At 41.6% G+C, this 25209-nt stretch overlaps 3 protein-coding genes across 3 annotated transcripts; 2 read left to right on the top strand and 1 right to left on the bottom strand.

Moving 5' to 3' along the window:
* Nucleotides 1-3609: 3609 nt before the first annotated feature.
* On the bottom strand, nucleotides 3610-5056 carry ifnphi4 (interferon phi 4; the record flags this gene model as incomplete). Its single annotated transcript, XM_084002257.1, has 4 exons — nucleotides 3610-3705; nucleotides 4162-4239; nucleotides 4352-4501; nucleotides 4925-5056. The coding sequence occupies 4 exons, from the start codon at nucleotides 5054-5056 to the stop codon at nucleotides 3610-3612; spliced, it is 456 nt and encodes a 151-aa protein (XP_083858383.1).
* Nucleotides 5057-7817: 2761 nt separating this feature from the next.
* On the top strand, nucleotides 7818-8962 carry LOC311008554 (interferon a3-like; the record flags this gene model as incomplete). The annotated part of the gene is made up of 4 exons (XM_084002256.1): nucleotides 7818-7904; nucleotides 8083-8232; nucleotides 8345-8422; nucleotides 8867-8962. 4 exons carry the CDS (start codon nucleotides 7818-7820, stop codon nucleotides 8960-8962), a joined length of 411 nt encoding a protein of 136 aa, XP_083858382.1.
* A 2295-nt stretch (nucleotides 8963-11257) lies between these two features.
* plekhm1 (pleckstrin homology domain containing, family M (with RUN domain) member 1) lies at nucleotides 11258-23520 on the top strand. Its single transcript, XM_084039527.1, has 12 exons — nucleotides 11258-11465; nucleotides 13723-13812; nucleotides 14717-14958; nucleotides 15366-16034; nucleotides 16529-16982; nucleotides 18387-18534; nucleotides 20427-21401; nucleotides 21653-21798; nucleotides 21931-22124; nucleotides 22230-22293; nucleotides 22383-22540; nucleotides 22791-23520. Exons 2-12 carry the CDS (start codon nucleotides 13759-13761, stop codon nucleotides 22897-22899), a joined length of 3213 nt encoding a protein of 1070 aa, XP_083895653.1. The 5' UTR covers nucleotides 11258-11465; nucleotides 13723-13758; the 3' UTR covers nucleotides 22900-23520.
* The last annotated feature ends 1689 nt before the right edge of the window (nucleotides 23521-25209 follow it).

Raw genomic sequence — 25209 nt, 5'->3', positions numbered from 1 at the left:
AGATGGCTCCTGGCAAACAATGTTCTGGTGCATCACTGCTACTGACTGGAATGGAGTCTAAACTTGATAGCTAAAAGAAATGTTAGCTATCAAGCGATCTGTTTTTTTCTGCCTTCAGTGAAGTAACGCGACACAGGTTTTGGCAGTAACGATAACGACGTTATAATAATGAGATGAGTAATCAATTAGATTACTCGTTACTGAAAAAAGTAACGGCGTTACTAACGCCGCTACTTATAACGCCGCTACTTATAACGCCGTTATTCCCATCACTGACCTCTAGACAGATTAAGTGACCAAGAATGCAGCTAAAGCTAGGACCTGAGATAGCACACTTCGGCCCACTTTTCAAAATGTCATTTAATCTTATGCAAGTTGAAGCAGCGTGTGGTGCTCGACTGTCTCTTGTCATGTGGCCGTGTCAACACTTGTTTGTTTTGAAGTCTCATCCATGTCTTGTTCTGCATGTGCAGAGTCGGCTGCAGGCTTTTAGTCCCAGGAAACAGGATCATCATCTCCACCATGAACACCACGCTGGTCTGGATCTCCACATGTGTGCCTCCATCAGCATCCTGCATGAGTGAGGCATTCAGACGGGCACAAGCTCATTTTTACACTCATTTAAATACTTCAGTGTTTAAGTTGAAATGTATCTTTTCCATGTTTTACTACATTAAACATGTTTTTCATTGATACAATATTATTGACATTAGTTTGACATTAAAATCAGCATGTCTTGTGTGTTTGACTAAGACATTAAAAAAGACATACGAGGGCACAAAACTTGTGTTTCCAGTGTCGACCAATGGAGGGTGCTGTAAACTCATATGCCATCATCACTGCAGCATCATGACCAGACAGCCTGTAGATATTAACACAATCATTTTAATTGACTTATATGAAATATTTTTTTATCATATAGTTTAGTGTTGAGCCACACACGAGTATTTAACGTGAATCCTGCATCAAAGCTGAATTAAACTCCCCCCCCCCCCCCCCTCTCTCTCTCTCTCTCTCAGGCTTAAAGAAAAGTTGAACTCGTCTGCTCTCAGAGTCAGCTGTAAATGGATATGAAACCTCACTCTTATTTAAAATAAAATGTTGTAATCATAAGAAAAAGAAGCATCTTATTTGCCGCTTGTTGTCTGTGGAGGATCAGGACTCTGTTTGAATCAACAGGGACACAAACAACACCACTCAGACCTTAATTTCAGTTGCCTGAGTTCTATAGGCTACATATCTATATGCACTTCTATATTATTGGGGGTCAAGCAGCGAAGCTGCGAGACACCCTATAGTGATTCTATGTTTTCTTATTATTATTCCTCTGCCATTGAAGTCTATGGCAGCCCATAGAACGCCTTGGTAAAAAGTGCTGAAATTTGGCTGAAAGTTTCGGACCACTGTACTGACCGCTCACACTCATTTACGGACCTCTAAACCCAGCCGTCTAGCGCCACCAACGGGTTAAAATTTGGCCGAAAAATTGAACCGGTTGGTCAAAAGTTATAAAATTCAGCGCACAGATTCGGGACTGTTCCATGATCACTCTCACCAATTAACAGAACTCTCTACCACACTCTAGCGCCACCAATGGTTGAAAGTTGGACATGCATTCCTGACGTGGACCTTGACTCGTGCATCTGATTTTCACAAGTGAGGTAGCGTTGTGAGCCTTGGATCAACCCAAGTTCAATGCTACATGGCCCGTTTCGGCCATATTGGATCTCCGCCATATTGGATTATCTCAGTAAGCTTTAAAAATCTTCACGGGACACAAAGTTCGTTCAATTCCCTCAAAACTTGACACAAATGATCTTAAAACCAATCCGCACAAAAGTTATTTCAAAGATTTTTCAATTTCAAGTTTATTCTCCTGTGGGAGGCAATTGAAAATGGCGGCGAAGCCACCAAACAGGAAGTGGGCTGACGTCTCACCGATGCTTTGACTCAACGTAACCAAACTTGGTACCTGGAGTCAAGACACTGTCCCGATCACACAAATCAATTTCCAGGCCTCTTCATTGAACGCTTTAGCGCCACCACTAGTTCAATATTTGACTAACCAACTAGGGCAACGTTGAGGGGAGTGTCTTATGTCCGCACTTATTTGAGACCATCTGCACATAAAAGCATGCGGAGGGAGGTACCCTGGAGATACCGCAAGTTTTTAAAGCCATGTGACATGTCGCAAAGGGAAGATATCACCAGCATTTCTGACATTTTTATCCCAGAATGCCTGGTTATGTGAGGCAAATGCATGGGCATGCATGATTGGAAAACCTATTGTAAAATCACCGTTAACGTAAAAACTGACAGTAAGGTCGTGGTCGGGTTAATACTGAATTAATGAACAGCTCCGGCACTCGCTCTGAGCTTCAAATATCGCCACGGATGGGATTACATTGGATGAGTTGAAAGCCCCTGCGTCGGGTTTGTACGTTGAAGGAGACCCTTTTAGTCAGTAACTAACACCAAAGGCCCCTGACAAGCGTATAGTATAGTTTATTTATACTTGGTTACTTCCCATCTCTGGTTTCTGATAATAATTATACACTTGATTGATTTTATATACTTCAGTTACATTTGAATTTACTCGGGGCTGCTATTGCAGAAGGAGCATTTGAAGTGTTCTGTATGTCTGATCAGACGGAAGTAATGTGTGGTTCACACAATTCTCTGCTTCTGAAACGTCATGACGCGTTTGAGATCTTCGAGGACGTCAAACGTCACGTAACGCAGGCTGCGGTCACTTCCGCTTTCAGGATTGGAAAGCGCTTTCTTTTCATGTTTGGCTGTGTGGACACGCTGCAGTGAAGTCTATGTGCATGATGAATGTTATAAAAACACAAAATACCAATAAATGGTGAATTAAATTAAGCACATCATTTCCAAGGCAGTGAGAGCCTGAATTCAAACTACATAAATACACAGAATTCACCAATAAAAACAAACAAGTAAAATGACACATTTAAGTGCCAAAATAAAACTAAAGAAATGTGTCTACATTACTTTGAATTCTAACTTTCCGTGAACATATTTCCATGATACTCCCCAAATTATATTACAATTACGATTTTTTTATATGGTAAGTTAATCTTTATGTTAATGCTAATAATATGTGAATTATGCAAATAACATTTAGACGTGAAAACATGAATTGAACACATCTCTTGTATATAACAGGAATAAAAAGAATGAATCAACATTTTCTGGATTGTTTTTATTTATTGACATATTGCATGAATCATATAAAATATATATTAAAAACATATTTGAATGTGAAAGCAATGTAAAAAACGAAATAAGCATGTTGATCATAGACAAATACATAACAACTCAATGATTTAAAAAATAAATAGATAAATATGTAGAAAATAAATACAAAAATAAATAGACTGCATGTAAGCAAGTAACATAATATGAATGGAGAAAGTTTTGTTTTTAAGGGCTTTTACAGGTGTAAAAAAGATCAACTTAATGCATCAATGCGTATGATTTAATATATTTAAGTATAAACCATGTATCTAGTACATAAATAGGCAATAAATAGATAAATAAGTGAATCTATAAATAAATGAATCTTTGAATGGATGGATGTGTCAGATTTTAGTTGGTGAGTAGAGATGAAACCAGCTGGTCGGCTCTCATCAGATGGGATTTCATTTCCTTCCTGATCAGCTCCCAGGCTTCAGCACTGTGGCCCTGCACACACAAGAACACCCTCGTCATTATCACATGATCCATACTGTCTGATCATACAAGATCTATAGGACCAGATCAATAATATCACATGTGACCCTAATCCTCCTCCGTACATTCACATTATTACACATATACATGTTGTTACGGCACAGAATGCTGATATTATTATTGTTCTACATGAATGAAGAGTCAGTTGAGGAATGAGTGAATTGTTGTTAGTCTTTTGTGCTGTCTATTGATTGACTGATCGATTGATTGGTTGATTGATTGATTTATCAATTTAATAATTGGTTGTTGGATTGATTGATTGATTTATTGATTGTTTGATTGGCTGATTGATTTATTGATTGCTTGCTTGCTTGATTGGCTGATTTATTGATTGATTGATTGATTGATTGATTGATTGATTGATTGATTGATTAATTGATTGATTGATTGAATGACTGACTGACTCACCATTCGCTCCAGGACAGTTGAGAGTCTCTTGAAGTACATGTGCAGCTTCTTGTTCCTCTTATGGCCGTGGGTCCCGATCTAAACAAGTCACAAGCAAAGACTTGAAGGATATATTCTTCAGCTCTTCCACCCGTCGTGTATTCACAGAGCTGGAAACCCCACACGGCTCCTACCAGGCGTCTATACTCACACAGGAGTGAAGGCCATCGACCTGCTGGCTCACAACCATGAGGAAGTGCTCCTCTGTGGTCTCCTCCCATGATGCCGCGCTGTGATCCTCCTCGAACAGGGCGAACACCTCCTCCAGGACCTGGACTGTGAAACACAGTTTGTGCTCATCCTGGGAGAAGGAGGAGGAGTAGAAGGAGAAGAAGAAGAAGAAGAATTATTATTATTATTATTATTATTATTATTTATGGTTACGTGATTATCTCTATAAAACAAGTTGTCAGATAAAAGGAGATAAAATGCCATCATTTGTCTTGTGATGTTTCTTCCAAACGTTGAGGATGACTTACTGATGCTCTGGACGCCTGCTTGTACAGATCATTAGGGAAGTCAACGTCAGCATCTCCAGTGGTGTTAGTGGAGTTCTTAGCCTGCATCACACACACACACACACACACACACACACACACACACACACACACACACACACACACACACACACACACACACACACACACACACACACACACGCATGGAGTCAACAGACAGTCAAGTAAAGTCACTTTAAAGAATATCCGTAAAGAAGTGCACTCACCATCGCATCTATCAGATCCAAAGATTTTCCACTGAAGTGTGTGAATTTATGATCCATCCACCTGCAGCTCAGCGAGGAGGCTGCAGCGAGCACAGCGAGAGACAGGCACACAGACAACACCCCGTTCAGCATCTTCGCCTCCGCAAGAAGAAATAGACCCAAAGAAAGCACTTCGTCTGTGTGTGGAGCAAACAGTGATTTGTGTAGTGGAGCAGCTGTTGTGTTGGAGCGGAGGTGCAGCTCCTCGTTTATACCTGCGGACGCTCCTATTTCATTTTCCTAACACGCACCTGCGGAAAACACGCGGTGCTTGACTTTGACCACACGGTTAACTTGTCGGTTCACACATTTCACATTGGAATTAGTGTGAAAACATAATGGGAGGATGGAGCTATACAATAATGCCACATAATAATCATAAAAAAGCAAAACACAGCTGGCTATTGTCCGATGTAGGAAACAGTCTGAGGACTAGCATTGGGATATGTTTAATGTTTTTATTTCTTGAATGGAATATGTCGCTAAATATGTCTTTAATTACTTTTATCCATTTTTAAGTACAATAATATTATTTCTTAAAATATGTTACCTTGTTTTGTATATTTGACAAAACAGTCTATGTGTTTGTGATGTTTCATGTATCCGGCAGGCTCCCCTCGATTACAGATTATCTATTTGTTGATATATTACCACTTTATGGTTTCATTAAATGTACTCTGTGATATAAACTGTGAATTAGACTGCAACGTGCTAACATGGCATGACATTTATTTTTTTTTAGTGTGAATAAATGCTTTAAAAGAAATATGATCTATATTGTTGCATTAATTTCTCTTTATCTGATCAGTGAAAAACGAAGACATTGAAAATACAAACTAAAGAATCGATTGGTGCGATCGATGCGAAGGTGAGTCCCCTTCTTCGGTTCTCACGTTAAAAAGCCGCCACGTTCCCGTGAAGAACAACGTGAAATGTCACTGACGGACGCTCGTGAACGCGCGTCACAACGCAGGCCGCAGTCACGAGCCGCTTTCATTTTCTCCGGAACTTCCCGTTTTATGGCCCCAATAGTGGACACGCAGAAATCCCTGCTGTAGGCCTATCGATCAATGATTATAGGAACACGAACAGAGCTGATGATCAATTACAATCATTTAAGAATGATTACTTTTTACATTGGAGATTTAAGACGCAAAACACTGTAAACAAACACATTTGAATCGAAGAATTCATCTGAAACATGCCTGAAATCATCAACATTCGGTCGGTTCACACATTTCGGATTGGAATTAGCGTGCCGATTTAATAACCTATTCAACAGGGGATTGTGAAAACATTTAAATAACCTTCCTCCAACAAAGTATGGACAAACACACATTAATGTCATAGTTTACAATTAGATATTGGACATTCTGGGACTATTACAGGAATATTATGTCGATGAAAGAACAAATAAATTGTAGACACCCCAAATTAATTATCATATGAATTCATGTTTATGTGATAGTGATTTTAGGCATATTTAAGATGAATTCTTCGATTCAAATGTGTTTGTTTACAGTGTTTTGCGTCTTAAATCTCCAATGTAAAAATAAATAATTCTTAAATGATTGTAATTGATCATCAGCTCTGTTCGTGTTCCTATAATCATTGATCGATAGGCCTACAGCAGGGATTTCTGCGTGTCCACTATTGGGGCCATAAAACGGGAAGTTCCGGAGAAAATGAAAGCGGCTCGTGACTGCGGCCTGCGTTGTGACGCGCGTTCACGAGCGTCCGTCAGTGACATTTCACGTTGTTCTTCACGGGAACGTGGCGGCTTTTTAACGTGAGAACCGAAGAAGGGGACTCACCTTCGCATCGATCGCACCAATCGATTCTTTAATTTGTATTTTCAATGTCTTCGTTTTTCACTGATCAGATAAAGAGAAATTAATGCAACAATATAGATCATATTTCTTTTAAAGCATTTATTCACACTAAAAATAAATAAATGTCATGCCATGTTAGCACGTTGCAGTCTAATTCACAGTTTATATCACAGAGTACATTTAATGAAACCATAAAGTGGTAATATATCAACAAATAGAGAATAATCTGTAATCGAGGGGAGCCTGCCGGATACATGAAACATCACAAACACATAGACTGTTTTGTCAAATATACAAAACAAGGTAACATATTTTAAGAAATAATATTATTGTACTTAAAAATGGATAAAAGTAATTAAAGACATATTTAGCGACATATTCCATTCAAGAAATAAAAACATTAAACATATCCCAATGCTAGTCCTCAGACTGTTTCCTACATCGGACAATAGCCAGCTGTGTTTTGCTTTTTTATGATTATTATGCGGCATTATTGTATAGCTCCATCCTCCCATTATGTTTTCACACTAATTCCAATGTGAAATGTGTGAACCGACAAGTTAACCGTGTGGTCAAAGTCAAGCACCGCGTGTTTTCCGCAGGTGCGTGTTAGGAAAATGAAATAGGAGCGTCCGCAGGTATAAACGAGGAGCTGCACCTCCGCTCCAACACAACAGCTGCTCCACCACACAAATCACTGTTTGCTCCACACACAGACGAAGTGCTTTCTTTGGGTCTATTTCTTCTTGCGGAGGCGAAGATGCTGAACGGGGTGTTGTCTGTGTGCCTGTCTCTCGCTGTGCTCGCTGCAGCCTCCTCGCTGAGCTGCAGGTGGATGGATCATAAATTCACACACTTCAGTGGAAAATCTTTGGATCTGATAGATGCGATGGTGAGTGCACTTCTTTACGGATATTCTTTAAAGTGACTTTACTTGACTGTCTGTTGACTCCATGCGTGTGTGTGTGTGTGTGTGTGTGTGTGTGTGTGTGTGTGTGTGTGTGTGTGTGTGTGTGTGTGTGATGCAGGCTAAGAACTCCACTAACACCACTGGAGATGCTGACGTTGACTTCCCTAATGATCTGTACAAGCAGGCGTCCAGAGCATCAGTAAGTCATCCTCAACGTTTGGAAGAAACATCACAAGACAAATGATGGCATTTTATCTCCTTTTATCTGACAACTTGTTTTATAGAGATAATCACGTAACCATAAATAATAATAATAATAATAATAATAATAATTCTTCTTCTTCTTCTTCTCCTTCTACTCCTCCTCCTTCTCCCAGGATGAGCACAAACTGTGTTTCACAGTCCAGGTCCTGGAGGAGGTGTTCGCCCTGTTCGAGGAGGATCACAGCGCGGCATCATGGGAGGAGACCACAGAGGAGCACTTCCTCATGGTTGTGAGCCAGCAGGTCGATGGCCTTCACTCCTGTGTGAGTATAGACGCCTGGTAGGAGCCGTGTGGGGTTTCCAGCTCTGTGAATACACGACGGGTGGAAGAGCTGAAGAATATATCCTTCAAGTCTTTGCTTGTGACTTGTTTAGATCGGGACCCACGGCCATAAGAGGAACAAGAAGCTGCACATGTACTTCAAGAGACTCTCAACTGTCCTGGAGCGAATGGTGAGTCAGTCAGTCATTCAATCAATCAATCAATTAATCAATCAATCAATCAATCAATCAATCAATCAATCAATCAATAAATCAGCCAATCAAGCAATCAATAAATCAATCAGCCAATCAAACAATCAATAAATCAATCAATCAATCCAACAACCAATTATTAAATTGATAAATCAATCAATCAACCAATCAATCGATCAGTCAATCAATAGACAGCACAAAAGACTAACAACAATTCACTCATTCCTCAACTGACTCTTCATTCATGTAGAACAATAATAATATCAGCATTCTGTGCCGTAACAACATGTATATGTGTAATAATGTGAATGTACGGAGGAGGATTAGGGTCACATGTGATATTATTGATCTGGTCCTATAGATCTTGTATGATCAGACAGTATGGATCATGTGATAATGACGAGGGTGTTCTTGTGTGTGCAGGGCCACAGTGCTGAAGCCTGGGAGCTGATCAGGAAGGAAATGAAATCCCATCTGATGAGAGCCGACCAGCTGGTTTCATCTCTACTCACCAACTAAAATCTGACACATCCATCCATTCAAAGATTCATTTATTTATAGATTCACTTATTTATCTATTTATTGCCTATTTATGTACTAGATACATGGTTTATACTTAAATATATTAAATCATACGCATTGATGCATTAAGTTGATCTTTTTTACACCTGTAAAAGCCCTTAAAAACAAAACTTTCTCCATTCATATTATGTTACTTGCTTACATGCAGTCTATTTATTTTTGTATTTATTTTCTACATATTTATCTATTTATTTTTTAAATCATTGAGTTGTTATGTATTTGTCTATGATCAACATGCTTATTTCGTTTTTTACATTGCTTTCACATTCAAATATGTTTTTAATATATATTTTATATGATTCATGCAATATGTCAATAAATAAAAACAATCCAGAAAATGTTGATTCATTCTTTTTATTCCTGTTATATACAAGAGATGTGTTCAATTCATGTTTTCACGTCTAAATGTTATTTGCATAATTCACATATTATTAGCATTAACATAAAGATTAACTTACCATATAAAAAAATCGTAATTGTAATATCATTTGGGGAGTATCATGGAAATATGTTCACGGAAAGTTAGAATTCAAAGTAATGTAGACACATTTCTTTAGTTTTATTTTGGCACTTAAATGTGTCATTTTACTTGTTTGTTTTTATTGGTGAATTCTGTGTATTTATGTAGTTTGAATTCAGGCTCTCACTGCCTTGGAAATGATGTGCTTAATTTAATTCACCATTTATTGGTATTTTGTGTTTTTATAACATTCATCATGCACATAGACTTCACTGCAGCGTGTCCACACAGCCAAACATGAAAAGAAAGCGCTTTCCAATCCTGAAAGCGGAAGTGACCGCAGCCTGCGTTACGTGACGTTTGACGTCCTCGAAGATCTCAAACGCGTCATGACGTTTCAGAAGCAGAGAATTGTGTGAACCACACATTACTTCCGTCTGATCAGACATACAGAACACTTCAAATGCTCCTTCTGCAATAGCAGCCCCGAGTAAATTCAAATGTAACTGAAGTATATAAAATCAATCAAGTGTATAATTATTATCAGAAACCAGAGATGGGAAGTAACCAAGTATAAATAAACTATACTTAGGTGGAATGTTCAGGTACTTTACTTGAATGCGTTGAGTGTGATTTTTACTCCCTACATTTTAAAACAAATAGCTGTACTCTCTTCTCTTCACTTTTTTAAATCAGGCTTGTTACTTTAGTTTTGTAATGCATTTGAGGGAAATTGTCGTTTATTTTGATTTTAAGACACTATGGAATCCTCTCCCTGGATGGAGATGTCATTTAGAGAATAGAATGTGTCTTTCTCTTCCTCCTTCTGTCTTAGTGGAAAGTGAAAATTCAGGTGTTGCATACATTTATTATTATTATTATTATTATTATTATTATTATTATTATTATTATCATTATCATTATCATTATCATTATCATTATCATTATCATTATCATCATACAGGGTAATTAATCACATTATTACACAATAGAAAGGCTGTTCCATCGTGTTTTTCCACGCATGTGAGAAATGTAGGATTCGCATTCAGACACCCATGAAAATGACAAAATCACAGCTGTAATCCGAATTTGCACTATGGCTCCCCCTATCGACCAATCCCATTACTGAACGTCAGCTGTAAATCGCTGTATTTCCGGAGTGCAGCCGCACTGGAGATGCGATGTTGTCGGGATCATCGCCAGGGTACAAAACAACCTTCATGTGACATTTTGCATTTACTTAAATGTCCTCATCATGCAGTTTGTCATTTCTTCACACAAACACAAACTTTTAAAAACATCGTGTATGTATGTGGGATGACGTCGTGGAGTTAATAAACAGTTTCGAAAGCTGCGGTGTGCGCGTGCAGCTGGTTGGTCAGAAACTCGTAGGGAACATCGAGTTCCTCAAGTCAGCAGCAGGGCAACAACATCAGCACGCCTCAGCTGCTGTGTTGCCTTTAGGTGTTACTCGTAAACCACATTTACCATTGCTTCTACTTTGTTTGGTTATACAGTACAGTATACAGGACTATACAATAGAAGTAAAAGTATGTACATGCTAAAATGACAATAAATATGTTCTTAAATTTATCTATAGTTATATATTATGGAAACAAATCGCGTTATATTACAATAAATAAATAAAAAAGAAGTCAGAGCAGACCGTAAAAATGTCATTTATGTATCTAACGTTCACTTTTACTGAATTTTTGAGAGAGCATGAAGGCATCACCGGTCTTGTCCAGTTCCCATGATGCATCTGTCCTCAACTGGAAAGTGACAAGAGAGCGCTCTTGAGAAAACAAATCTTAGTTAGCGCTAATCTGTATGCGGGTTTTTTACGTTTTGGAAGCGATGGAGAGCGACTGTACGCATTGACCCGCCTTTAACGTACATTTACTACATTTATAACGATTCACGGAGGATACCGCGTCTTGTCTTTGGACCCTACATGGCAAGTTAGCCGACCTATTTCTGGTAAGGAAGCTAACGTCCCGTGGGTGACGGCGAATTCAGCCACGACTGTCGCGATTTAACCGTTTTAACGCGACAATTGACGCCTTGGATGGCGCTTTCACCACCTCGCTTTGGTATTTCTGTGTTTAATATCAGTAATATATCGATCTTCCTCCCCGTCGAATTTCAATGCCCACAGACGCCCCACAACAGAAGCTAACGTAAACAATGGGAACTTGCTGTCAGTTAATGCAAGTTAAAAGAAGAAACGTGTGCTGGTTTTTATCCTTAAACTGTCACAACATGATCACAAACGGACTGCTTCGCTTCTGTGAGGCGAATAACTAACTGCTGTTAAACGACGAGAATCCGGTTTTTGTCCCTGACACTGGCATTGTATGTGGTGTACTCTTGCTATGTTGTGTTCATGTACTATACTATTGACTAGCTCTGCTATACTACTACACTTTATAATACGATAACTAATAATATCACATCATATTATAGTATAACATGATATATTGACTCCTTCACTGTACTATATTAAGTAGGGGTCGACCGATAAGGCTTTATTCAGAGCCTAAACCAAACCGATATTTGATTAGAAAAACACAAACTCTTAATGCAAAACTCTGTTGAAATTCCTTAAAGTGTGTTTAATTCACAGAACCTTTTAATGTGACCTCAACACAAACAAATGCAGGAAATTGAACAAATGCAAATCCAAATAAATAGGATAGGTTAATTGATGACTCTAAATTTCCCATAGGTGTGAATGTTACTGGGAATGCTTGTCTGTCTCTACATGTTGGCCCTGTGATAGACTGGTTACCTGTCTGTCTCTACATGTCAGCCTTGAGATAGATTGGTTACCTGTCTGTCTCTACATGTCAGCCCTGTGATAGACTGGTTACCTGTCTGTCTCTACATGTTGGCCCTGTGATAGACTGGTTACCTGTCTGTCTCTACATGTTGGCCCTGTGATAGACTGGTTACCTGTCTGTCTCTACATGTTGGCCCTGTGATAGACTGGTTACCTGTCTGTCTCTACATGTTGGCCCTGTGATAGACTGGTTACCTGTCTGTCTCTACATGTCAGCCCTGTGATAGACTGGTTACCTGTCTGTCTCTACATGTTGGCCCTGTGATAGACTGGTTACCTGTCTGTCTCTACATGTTGGCCCTGTGATAGACTGGTTACCTGTCTGTTTCTACATGTCAGCCTTGTGATAGACTGGTTACCTGTCTGTCTCTACATGTCAGCCCTGTGATGACTGGTTACCTGTCTGTCTCTACATGTCAGCCCTGTGATAAACTGGTTACCTGTCTGTCTCTACATGTCAGCCCTGTGATGGACTGGTTACCTGTCTGTCTCTACATGTCAGCCCTGTGATGGACTGGTTACCTGTCTGTGGTGTACCCTGCCTTTGCCCAATGTCAGCTGGCATCGGCTCCAACTCCCCACGACCCTGAATACAGGATAAGCGTTAGACGATGGATGGGTGGAAGACCAGAGAGCACTCGGGCTGCATTTGTGACAAAGTAGCGCCTTTTAAAATTAAATTATTTTGACAGATACCGATATAACTGTAAAAAAGCTGATTATCGGCCCCGATAATCGGTCTAACCCCCTACTAATGAGACAGACAAACACACAGTTTACATACTGTCGCTGTCATTTTTCCATGTAATTTGTCCCCAAATGCAAATGCTCTTGTATAGTTTCTGTTTGTATCCTTATTTTAGTTTATATACCACCCTTTATTTATTTCTGTTACTTATCTGTATTTATTTCTGTTGCTTTACTGCCACCATGGCTGAATTCCCCTGCTGGGGATCAATCGACGTTTATCTTAATCCATTTAGAGCTATCTTATCTGTGCGTGACCATGTCAGGGAATATCAGTACCATGCTGTTGGATCCTGATTTGCTCTCACAATGCTTTTTTTTTGGTTTTGATAGGGGAACTTTGTCCTGAAGCATTTTCTAGCTACTTCCTTGCAGACAAGTTCTTTAATCAGCGCCTCACATGACTCAGTTACGCTTACTTACTGAAACCATGAAATAGCAGATATGTCATGGACCAACGCCGTCTCGTGATGGGGAAAATATTACGATAACTCAGTGGCAAATGTGCTGGTAACATAAAGTAAAGAAGGAAGAGGAAAAACAGCAGCTTCCTTATCATCACATGCCTTGCTCGTCTGGCAGGCTACACAAGCCTGGAAACCAATATGGTCGTTATTAGAGATGTTGAAAGCAGTCTTTGTGTTTCAGTGTGCCATGTGGGAGTAAACCTTCCCAGGAGGTGCCATGCTTGCCACACAGATGCCAGACACGCCACCAGAGGCTAAAGACGTCAAACAGGTAAAACCACAAGCTTGTGTGCAAAGATCCTGTTACCTAAACTTCTCTTCTGCCTGACTGTTTTGTTTTTTTGTCCTAACTGCGATGCCTCTGGCATCAGATTGTCTTTATTGGCTACTGGAACGTTTTGCTCTTCAGGTTGTGACATTTAAGCAGTACATGTTGTAATTGTACTGTAACTGTGCTTCAACGTTGCAGCACTTTCAGCACTGAACTCGGCAGGCATGTGAACTCGGTTCACATGCCTGCATGTCTTATTGTCGTTAAAATAGACTCAAGAATCAATGGCAAAGCAATAATACATCATCTTGTGAGCGTGAGAATGAGTGCAGACCTCGCTTAGTTAATAGTTAGCAGAATAAACGTTCTGACTGTTTTAATAGGGTTTATTACAATAGACCTTTGCAGACAGTGTACCATGTACTTCTGACTTGCCATATGAATGTACTCGAGTCAGGAAAGTATGAAAGCAGGCAAGGTTTTGGTCCCCTGTAATGTTTTATACAGTCAAGCACATTAACAGAAGAGCGCTTCAGTGCTCAGTGTCGAGAAACACCCGGACCATCGCTTTTCAAAGTGTTGCTGAATAATCTGTTTTTACTGGGCTTTCTTTTTATATGTTCTCTGTCTTTACTAGTAAGCTGACACCAGTTGTCATGTGACCGCAGGTGTGGACCACGTTTCATTACAACATGGCCACACACTCACTCTATATATTCCTCCTCACCCTGTACATTGAAATGCAGAAACTGTGCTGGCTGTGTCTTCTTTTGTACGTTTGGTGAACAGAGAAGTTGTCTGCCAACCTGCTTCTCATCCGAACCACACCTTTCGTTGACTTCCCTCCAAAAAGAAAAGGAGGAAGCTGACAACATTTTCCTCTCCCGCCCATTGTCACACATAGATCAAGGAGAAGTTGGCGCAGTCGCTCAAGGCCCTGCAGAAGCGATATGTCACATCAGACACGGTGGTCACCAGTGAAGACAGCGATGCTAACCTCCTGTGCTGTGCCCTGGAGGCCATCTTCATCCACGGCATCAAGAGCAAGTACATCCGCTCGGATGCTGGGGGCCGGAGTCGGAAGGCAGACCGGGGATACCTCCCTCAGCCGTTCTTCTGGAGCCTCCTCAAGACTGTCACCCACCGGTAAAGGCACATTATTCCAGCAAGACAACTTTAGAGTTGAGATGATTCGTTAGATTAGAAATCACATTATTCTGTTGTTGTTATTTGGATGGTCCTTCCATTCATTTTTCAAGCAAAAATGCTTGAAAAACATTGATGGAACATTGATGGATTCCGGCTTCCCTAATGTGATGTTTTGCTGCTTTTGTTGTCTTATGTGACAGCAACCTGAATATCATGTGGCTTTGGATTGTTGGTTGAATAAAAACAAACAATCATCATCTTGGACTTTCAGGAATTCATTTTTCACAAATTTCTATACCAAAACAATTAATCAATTAAGAAAGGTGAATCAATATTGGCTGAATTATGATGTGAAAACTACTGAAAAGTATAAAGTGTAATTACACTCTCCGTTAAATCCCCAGTGATGTGGTCACAGAGCTGGAGAAGATCAGCTTCGTGGGCACGGACGTGGGCCGCTGCCGAGCGTGGCTGCGGCTGGCCCTCAACCACGGCCTGCTCGAGTGCTACCTCGCATCGCTGTTTCGCGAGGGCTCCAAGCTGCGAGCCCACTACCAGCCCAGTGCCTTGCTCCTGGACCCAGAGGAGCGGGAGGTTCTGCTCAGCTACCTCCAGGGTCTGGCCTCGCTAACATTCAGCCTTTCCTACAAGTCAGCCGTGCTCAATGAATGGACCACCACGCCGCTGGCTCTCGCTGGACTCTGCCCCTTGTTCCAGGCGGACGCGCTAGACCAGCACCTCAACGGGGACATCTCCACCTCCAAGTCGGCATATAAAGAATCATGGGATACGGTGTCTCAGTCGTCAAGCTCATCAGATGCATTGGATATGCAGAAAGGCTGCCCAGTAACGCTGTTGGGGAAAGGCACAAGTGTATTACAAGGGGGAAGGACTGCATTCAACTCATCAAATTTAAGCCTGGACACCACAGGCTCCTCTCAGCTCTCCTCCAGCTTGAGCTCTGATAGCCTCCTGCAGGGGCAGGACCCCCGCAGCCTGACAGGAGAGCAGTGGTCCTCCTCTGACCTGGACTTACTTAATGTCAACATCAGCACCAAGAGGCCACAGAACGGGTGAGTGCATCTTCTTAGCTGTGTCTTTGGAGTATGTTGGAGTTAAAGAGCAGATTGGAGTTAAAGGATGAGGCTGGTGATATTCTGTAGTTTTCTTTTTGTCAGCAAACCTCATGAAAGACCAGCGATTAATTAATACACACACACACACACACGCTAGTTTATTTTGAGCTAATCCCATTTCCTGTCCTGCTGCTGTAAATACTCACTACTAGAGAACCACATGTGGATTAATCTGTGGCTGAAAATGGTCCCCAAAAAATGCACTATTTACTCTTGATTGATAGTTAGTTAAAAGTGTCCAACTGTTTGGAAATTACAGCTTTCTACTTTAAACACGTTTATAGATTTAAGATTTACTTGTTCAGCAGGAAAGAATGGGCTTCGATAACATCAGCTTATCCTTCAAAATTAGAAATGGTAACAGGCACCAGTTAACTCCTTTCTTTTTATTCTAAGGTTAAATATATCAATTCTGGTCCTTGTCTCTGCAGTTCTGTGACAGAGTTCAGGGAGAGTGGCCACTGCAGTCAGGACTCCATGCGTGAAGACTCCTTCGTCTCCAGCACGGGTCCAGATCAGTACTCGGAGACGGCTGTTTTCAGTAGCTCTGATAGCGAGACCCAGGGTCCCCCTACACCACCTCAAGACCATGTGGATCCACTCCCAAACTCAGCCCCATCTGATTCAGAGCCACCACCAACCTCGGATGAGAACAGCGTTAGCCACTCTCCCTCTGAAGTGTCCGTCAATACCGCTTCTGAGTTACACTTGTACACAGACACACTGTCCACAGGCAGTGGGCCTGCAGAGGAAGTACACAGGACCGGGGTTCAGGAGAGACCTGAACCTGTCCAGGTAGAGAAGGAAGGGGAGACGTCAGTGCATCAAGGCTTGCGACGCTCCACCAGCATCCTGAGCAGGAAATTATCCTCAGATTCTCTATCAGTAAGACAAGCCTCCTGTTATAAAAGCCTTCACTGTCTTGTGGTTCCTATGTACAGCTTGTAGGGAGACTTCAGCATTTTCATCCTGGACCATATTTCTAACATTGTTTTGTCTAAGTGACTCCTCGCTGTCGGTGCCTGGCACTGTTGTCAAAATGGGCTAAATATTCTGGCATGGCATTGAAACGCTAAGCTACGCACTCTACGCCAACACAAGCACCACCGGCACTCTCTCCAACTCACGTTTCCACCACTGCCTTCCAGCAACAAGTCATATGACACAGTAACAAAGTGGACAGTATAGAAAAAAGGTTTTATTTCTCTGTATGGTTCTTTTAATGATAAACATAACAAAACAATCAGTGGTGAAAAACAAGCACTTTTAGTGGCGGTACAATGATACAAGTACTTAACCCCCATTAGTCACAAAGGTTTTTACAGATTGGTGAAATGCAGAATTGCCCTTGTTCCTGAATTTCTGTTTGGCTGTTTCCACTGAGGAAATGACAAATAAGACAACTGACTTATTATAACTGACTTATAATACTGGAAGTCTTTCCAGTATTAGGGTGGAAAATCAGCGTGAGCCAATTTCAAATTTCATGTAAAATGTTTGTTTCCATCATGACTAGTCACGTCAGTCCTGCTGTTTTAGAAAAATGTTGAAAAGACTTGACAGCACCGGTGGCAGGATGGTGTGGATAAAATACAGTTGTCTACCTGCACCATAAAATACCCACAAAACACTCCAGGATCTGTCACAAAAATGTAACTCTGTGGATGCCTCACATTGGTTTGTCAGATTAGTCGAGATAGTGACAAATGTATGCTAAACATAACCCTCAACATAGGAAGATGCCATTGATTTCAGTTTCCTATCGCTCTCACACCACTAACCCCAAAGGCACATGATAACAGGAAGTGCTGTTACACAAACTGTGTGTCTATTCATGGAAGACAGCTCGGTTGTGTTCTCTGCTGTCCGGCCCATTGATCAGTAATTCTGATCTGAAACTCAACTCATTGAAAGTAGGGCTGTGACAAATTCATATTTAAATTCTCAGACTTGCTGACTCTTGCAGTTGGGAATTATTGTTAAACAGAAAAGAGCAGCTGGAACCAAAAGATTGTTTAAAAATGAATTTTATTTCCTTCCTTCAGTCAGACATCAGAAAACACTTTACGATAGGAATATACAAGGCCGGACCGAGAAAACATTTTCATTTCAAATCCGTCCCTTCAAGACGGCACAAGTCTGAACTCTTATTACGGCTGCAGAAGCACAACACGAACCATCGAGATTAAATGCACAGAGATACTAAAATCTGTTTGATAACTTATCAAGATTTGAAGTTGTTCAGTCTATAAGCAAGAGCTTAAAAAAACACTTTCATTTCTAATGCAGCATTCTCGTTCCTGGATCTCGGAGGAGGACATCTACAAGCCGCACCTGGAGGAGGTGTCGGACCACGAGGAGGTGCCTTCTCCTGCTCCCTCGGCTGACCTCAGCGTCTCTCAGTCTCCTCCCAGCGTCGTCCATCGCAGACAAATAGGTATTTCCATGATAAGACTGAAAAACTGTTGAGAAATCATACAATACAGACTGTATGTGATGTTATGTTCTTTAGTCATCATTGCATGGTGGAACAGAGTCATGTAGAGCTAAAACAATTAGTCAATTATCTACAACTATTTTGATCATCAATTAAATCTTTTAAAATACCAAACAGTCTTTGGTTCTACCATCTCAAATAAGATGGTTTGTTTGTTGCTTTGTCATATAGCTTATTCGAAGAATATCTGACAAATCTGTGAATTGGAACAATAATTAGTTAGATTAATCGAAAATAAAAGCATTTTAAAATATAAAGTATTTATATAAGAAGTTTAAAATGATCAGTGTCTTCTAGACGTCGAATGCTTTCCCTTCCACCTAAAACATTTGCTGCACATATTTCTAGTAAATTAGTTAACTTGGTGCATTGCTGCCCCCGTCTAGATGATTGAAATAGTGTGAAAATGTTGTGCCGTCGCACTACTAGTGATCAAAACTTTCACAGGGTGGCTTCAATTAGAACACACTCGGTCAGTATCATAGACTGAATATAATACGGACTTGGTCTCTGTGACGTCACATCTTCCTCCTTATAATTTACACAGCTGAGTTGTATAAAAATTCACCCCTGTGTTTTAGCTATTGAGACCAAAAACATTGGCTGTAAACGTGTTTCTGCTGTAAAGTTGGCCATTTTATTTGTGTTGCTGCTTGCTCAGGCATGGTGGCCACCAAGGGGTTAAGTTGAAAGGTAAATAATCCCGATCACATAGCATGGTGAATTCCTGCAGCACAGCAGACGGTGGAATGAAAACATTTCAGCTGTGACCACACCCTGAACAGTGATGACACAACAGGTGTTTTCCATCAGCTGTCAAATAAAAAAGAAAACCGCGTAATTTATTGGGAGATGGTCATATGACACTGGAATGTAATAAACCTTCACAACCTCACCCAGTGACTGTTAGGAGCAACTACTGTATTACTCACTTCCTCAAGTCAACAGGTGGAGCGTCATACAACACTTTCAATGGTCAACAACAGCAACTGCTGAGATCAAATGACCCCGTCAGCAAATATTGATTGAAGTGATTTGCTAGTGTATGGATGATTTGAAATCCTCCTTCTCAGTTCCCTAAAAGTTGCTTTGCAGTTAAAGAGATGATGAAGATTTGAACATTTATGTTTCACTGCTGCTTCCTGTCGTTGATATAGATCATACTTTCCTTGTGAAAACAAGGTGAAATGTAGTTGCGAAAGCAGTTATGTCAAAATAAAGTTTGTCTCTTAAGTGTCAACAATTCAATTCAATTCAATTTTATTTATAGTGTCAAATCACAACAGAAGTCATCTCAGGACACTTAACACATTGAGCAGGACTAGAATACGCTCATGATGTTCAGAGTTAATGCATTTTCAAAGTCCCAACATCACCAGGACCGAGCGTTACAGCAACAGTGGAGAGAAAAACTGTCTTAATAGAATCTGGTGCAGCCCAGACCCTTAGGTTCCAACTGCATTTGGTGTTGGTAGTAGTATAGTATTACGGGTAATGTGGTTCCAATTGAAGGCAAGACGTGAGTAATTTTGTTTTTTATAAATTTTATCATTAAAAGTTCATAAAGTCGTTACTACTCAGATCTCTAGGAATACATGGCTCAGTAGAGCTGTGACTCTTTGTCAGCCTGGCTACAGTACTGAAAAAAATCTAGGGTTGTTTTTATTTTCCTCTATTAACGATGAGTAGTAGGCTGCCCTGGCATTATGGAGAGCCTTCTTATACGTTTTAAGACTGTCTTGCCAGAGTAGGCAGTTTGGTGGAGCGCCAGAGTCTCTGCAAAGTGAAAGTAGACCATAGAATATTATTCCCTGTGTCCGTCTGTCCTTCAGGCCTGTCCAACCCTTTCCGTGGTTTGCTGAAGCTTGGTCACCTGGAGCGACGCGGCGCGATGGGAATGTGGCGTGATTACTACTGCGAGCTGTCACCCTTCGAGTTCCGGCTGTATCTCAACGCCGAGGAGCGGACGTGCTGCGACAACTGTTCGCTGGTGCGATGTGAGGACGCTCGCATCGGCTCGCCCGAGGGCCGCTTCGAGTTGGCCTTTCCTGGGAAGCGGCTGTGCCTCCGGGCGGCCAACCGCGGTGAAGCTGAAGACTGGGTGGACCGGATTGTGGAGGCCGTCAACAAATGCCGTCCAGCGTCTCGCAACGATGAGCAGTGGGAGGTGCTGCTGCCCACCGGTGAGAACGGTTTGGATGCGCCGTCCCCGTCCTCCGCCCCCTCCAGTCCTGAACGAGGTCTACCATCCTCCGACACGGGGACATGCGGAGGGCAGGAGCCACCTCCTCCTCTACAGGAGTTCGATTGGACTCGGACTGCTGATTTGGAAACGGACGCCATCAAAGAAGCCGTTTTGTACTTCTCCACGGATCCCGAGGCTCGGACATGGGTGCCTCTGGTCTTCTCCCTTTCGTTGGAGGCTTTGAAAGGCTTTCGGGTCCAAGAGGGAAGGAAGCTGCTGCGGCAAACCCACCCGATCGAAGAAATCCGGGACGTGGTGCCTGACGTCTCCCTGGGAGGAGCGGCCTTTTTCAGACTCCTGACTGTCAGGGAGACTCTCAAACTCAGAGCGGAGAACCCCGAGGAGGCTCGCTCTTGGAGGGTTTTGATCCGAGGAGCTCTGGACTCGTACCTAGAGAGCGGGGACGAAGGTTCTGGGGAGCCGGCTGTCGTCTGCTGGGGGACGACTGCAAATCTCTACAGACTGGTGCAGCACAGGCTGAAAGAAGATGGAGCTCTTCTTGTTCATCTGTTTACTGTTCCCTCAGAGAAGGGCATGGACACTCAGGGCTTTAAATGTGCAGGTAACGCTGAGCTGTTAATCTGCAGAGCAAAAAATAGCATGAACACAGATTAACATTGTTCACTTCTAAATATGAAAACTGATCAAACCGGTCCAGTCTGGTTCATTTTTATTGACAAACGCTGAGATGAAATCATACGTGCAGTGTCAAAGGATTGTAATATTCTTCTTCTGATCCATTATGATTACATGTGTGTACATAATGTGTACCTGATGTGTACCTGTGTTGTGTTTGCTGTGTGCGGTACGCAGGGTGTCCTCAGCAGATCGGCCCGTCCCAGGGCAGAGCCAGGCTATGCGAGTTCTCAGGCCAGTACTACTGTGACTCCTGTCACCACGGCAACACCACCGTTATCCCTTCACGCATGGTGCACAACTGGGACCTCACACAACGAGAGGTAGGTGCAGCCCATGCAAATCACTTTTCATCTACGTACATACATGTGGATGCTGTTAGATGTCGGAGTGAGACTTACAATGCAAGTTCACCCTCCTGACCCCAAGAGTGTGACCTGTGTGCGTCTGTCCAGGTGTCTGAGAAGGCCCTGCAGCTGCTGGCCCAGGTGGAGCCGGAGCCCCTGCTGAACCTGGAGCAGCTGAACCCCGACTTGGTGAAGCATTCCGAGTCCATGGCTCAGGCCCACAACCTGCGACAGAGGCTACGGCTGCTGGGCGACTACCTGCTCACCTGCCGCAGCGGAGCCTGCAAGAAACTCCAAGCCAGGTGTGTGCATGCATGCGCCCTTTACATTTTACTATATTTGATGTCAACTTTTTATTATATATATAGATATATATTTAGATATATATTTTTTTAATTCCCTGTCAGAATGGAGCAACGAACGTACCTGCTGGAGTCGAGCCATCTGTATAGTGTCATGGACCTGCGACAGGTATCCTGCTGCGTTCCTGATGTTACCCAACCCGTCATCCGCCACCATGAAACATCTTCACGTGGTGTGTGCTTTTTTCTTTCTTCTAGATAGCAGAGGGTCAATACACCACGTACCTGATCACACTGTTGCAGTACGCCGCCAACCACGTGTTCCACTGTGACCTGTGCACTCAGCGCGGCTTCATCTGTCAGATATGCCACGCTGATGACATCATCTTCCCCTTCCAGTTTGACATCACCACCAGGTACGTGATCCTGGACCTCTTCACTCCTGCTTCAGTTATTGTATTATTAAAAACGCAAGAAATATTTTTCCCATTGTGTCACACCAATCATGGCATAGAAAATAAAACGAAGAGACATTTTACATCTTTCTACACTTTCATCCTCTGTTAGGTGTGTCGTGAAGAATTTTGCATTACCTGAATGTGTTGGAGCAAAATAATGGATCATGTTAACTTGTATGTTTTGCATATTTGTTTGTGTCTACCGCAGGTGTCAAGACTGCAAGGCTGTGTTTCACCTGGCCTGCAAGGCTGCCACAGACTCGTGTCCTCGCTGTCAGCGGATGAAGAAATACCTGGAGAGAGATCTGCAGGACTGAGCGCAGCCAGCAGGGCGGCGCCGTGTAGCCCCGGCTAACAAGGCCACGTTTTATCAGTAAAGCACCGTTGACAGACAGAAGAAAGAAAGAAAAACGCAAAATCTAGCTTTTACACGAAGTAACCTCAAGTGCAATTATGAGTGTGATTAGTCTGAAGAGACGGAGGAGGACGTTGTGTGAAATGCGCCTCATGACGTGGCCAAATGTTACTGACCAGCGGATTTAATACCTCTCTGAATTTAGACTCGGACATGGCGTCAAAACCAAGAACTGGACACCACTGAAGGTTGCTGCCAAAAAAAAACTTTTTTTCTTTTTCGACGTGGGTTTGTTTGTTGCATTGTGTCAATGTTCATCATGTTTACCAGAAATGCTCTACAGGGAACACCCTGCATCTGACATCAGATTCACGTATTTCAACACAATGCAGCGGTGAACACGCAATATGTGGAAAACAGCACTTGAGATGTTCTAATCAACAGATTTTGATTGTGCCTTCTTTTTAATTTAAGCTTTACACTATTGTCCTCTTGCCGTGCGTTTGGTGCCTTGTGCATGCTACACGACTTGAGCCCTGCTCACACATCGGCCCTTGACCGCCATGTGTGAGATGTTTAAAGACTCGAGCCTTGGCTAAATGTCTGAACATGTCGGGGAGCTACAGCCAATGAGACGGGGGCTGAGGGGAAACCTGGGGCCTACCTGTGTGAGCTGTGTGGTGCATTTGCTGTCATCGTTGCATGTAGGGTTTTGGATGTTTGCATGACCCGTGAAAACCCACCACGACCACGTTAAGACTGCATGGCGTGCGGTGTGAACAGACACAGCGGGCTGGCCACGGTGAATGTCGTGGAGCGTGAACTTGCAAGGCCAAAAAGTATCACGCAAATAGTTCCTTTTTCTTTTTTTTACTATTACCATGAGATGAAATTACATTGTTGCAATAGTTATTGATTAAATTGGATGTTTTTCAAGCTTACAAACATACATTAATATATGTGTAATTAAAAATGTAGATCTAAAAAAAACATTTGCTTCTTGCGAGGCAAGCCACACTGACATAAAACATAAAGTAAATAAATCATCATTGTGTGGCCCAAACAATAAATCCTGAACTTAAATCACATTTTGCACATTTGCACTTATTAGCGATGACTGTTAAACCGATGTTTCAGCTAGATTTTTAGTTGTAATATCTTCCAGCACACGGAGTTACTCCTCAACTAACAAACAAACCTGAACTTGCTGACATTTTTATCTTCATTTTTGCTTAATTTTATTTTTTCTTCAAAATATTTGACTCTGATGTAGAGTTGAACTTTTTTTGCAGAATATACAGAGAAAAATAATAATAATAATAATTGAAGGTTTAAAACTTTAAACGGTTTACACATGAAGTCCATTTCTATATGCAGAACATATCAAGTACAGAATACTTCCTGTCATTCTTGGTTTGTCTTATGTCTTCTCAGTCATTGTGTATGATGTACAAATGGCCATTATGAATAAATGTCAGTTACAAAGGCACTATGGATTATTAGCTGGATCTTGTTGCATTAATGGCAGTTTAAGCTGATATTTGACTTACTCTGTTTTATTTGTCCCTACATGCACCACAGCAGACGCCAGACAGTTGAATGTTTTTACTGAAAGAGGAAATCGGTGGGACCCACATTCATCCACATTAGATTGATAGTAATTCATAGTATTTGTTATGTTTCTTAAATGTTCTTCATTAAAATACAGGGTGCATAAGTATGGGCACCCCTATGTTAACCTCCCATAGAGGCAGGCAGATCTTTTTTTTTTTTTAAGGCCAGTTATTACATGGATCAAAATCATGGTGCTTTTCAGTTAGCCTATTAGCTGGTTTGATTTGCATTGAGAAATAGTTAGGCTAACTAGCATGCTATAGGCTATCTGAAAAGCACCATGCCAGTCTCTAGGTATGTGAAGGGTATGTGAGGATTTGGATTTTATTTTAATTCCAAAGGCCCAGGTGACTTTATCAGAACGCAAAGTATCCTGGATCCATGTAATAACTGGCCTTTAAAAATAAAAATCTGCCTGCCTCTATGAGAGGTTAACATAGGGGTGCCCATACTTACGCACCCTGTATTTTAATGAAGAACATTTATTTCTTTAAGATACATTATTCATTCACAAAGAAAATTGGTGTCCTAAAAGGTAGGATTTTTCCTCATTTTTTAAATTAAGGCATTAAGATCAATTCACAAAAGATGATTTTTTTATTCCTCTTTAGCATAACTTAGGCATGGGTGCCTAAACCTATGCATAGCACTGTATATA

The sequence above is a fragment of the Eutrigla gurnardus genome (assembly GCF_963514095.1).
Source record: "Eutrigla gurnardus genome assembly, chromosome: 22".
Taxonomy (NCBI): Eukaryota; Metazoa; Chordata; class Actinopteri; order Perciformes; family Triglidae; genus Eutrigla; species Eutrigla gurnardus.
This window is presented reverse-complemented; position numbering and strand designations above follow the sequence as displayed.

What these genes read in the sequence shown, in the direction of transcription:
- plekhm1 (XM_084039527.1), top strand. Translation starts at nt 13,759, where the DNA reads ATGCTTGCCACACAGATGCCAGACACGCCACCAGAGGCTAAAGACGTC. An exon ending in AGGCTAAAGACGTCAAACAG is followed by an intron (nt 13,813 to 14,716) that starts GTAAAACCACAA and finishes TGTCACACATAG; the next exon opens with ATCAAGGAGAAGTTGGCGCA. An exon ending in TGCAAGAAACTCCAAGCCAG is followed by an intron (nt 22,125 to 22,229) that starts GTGTGTGCATGC and finishes ATTCCCTGTCAG; the next exon opens with AATGGAGCAACGAACGTACC.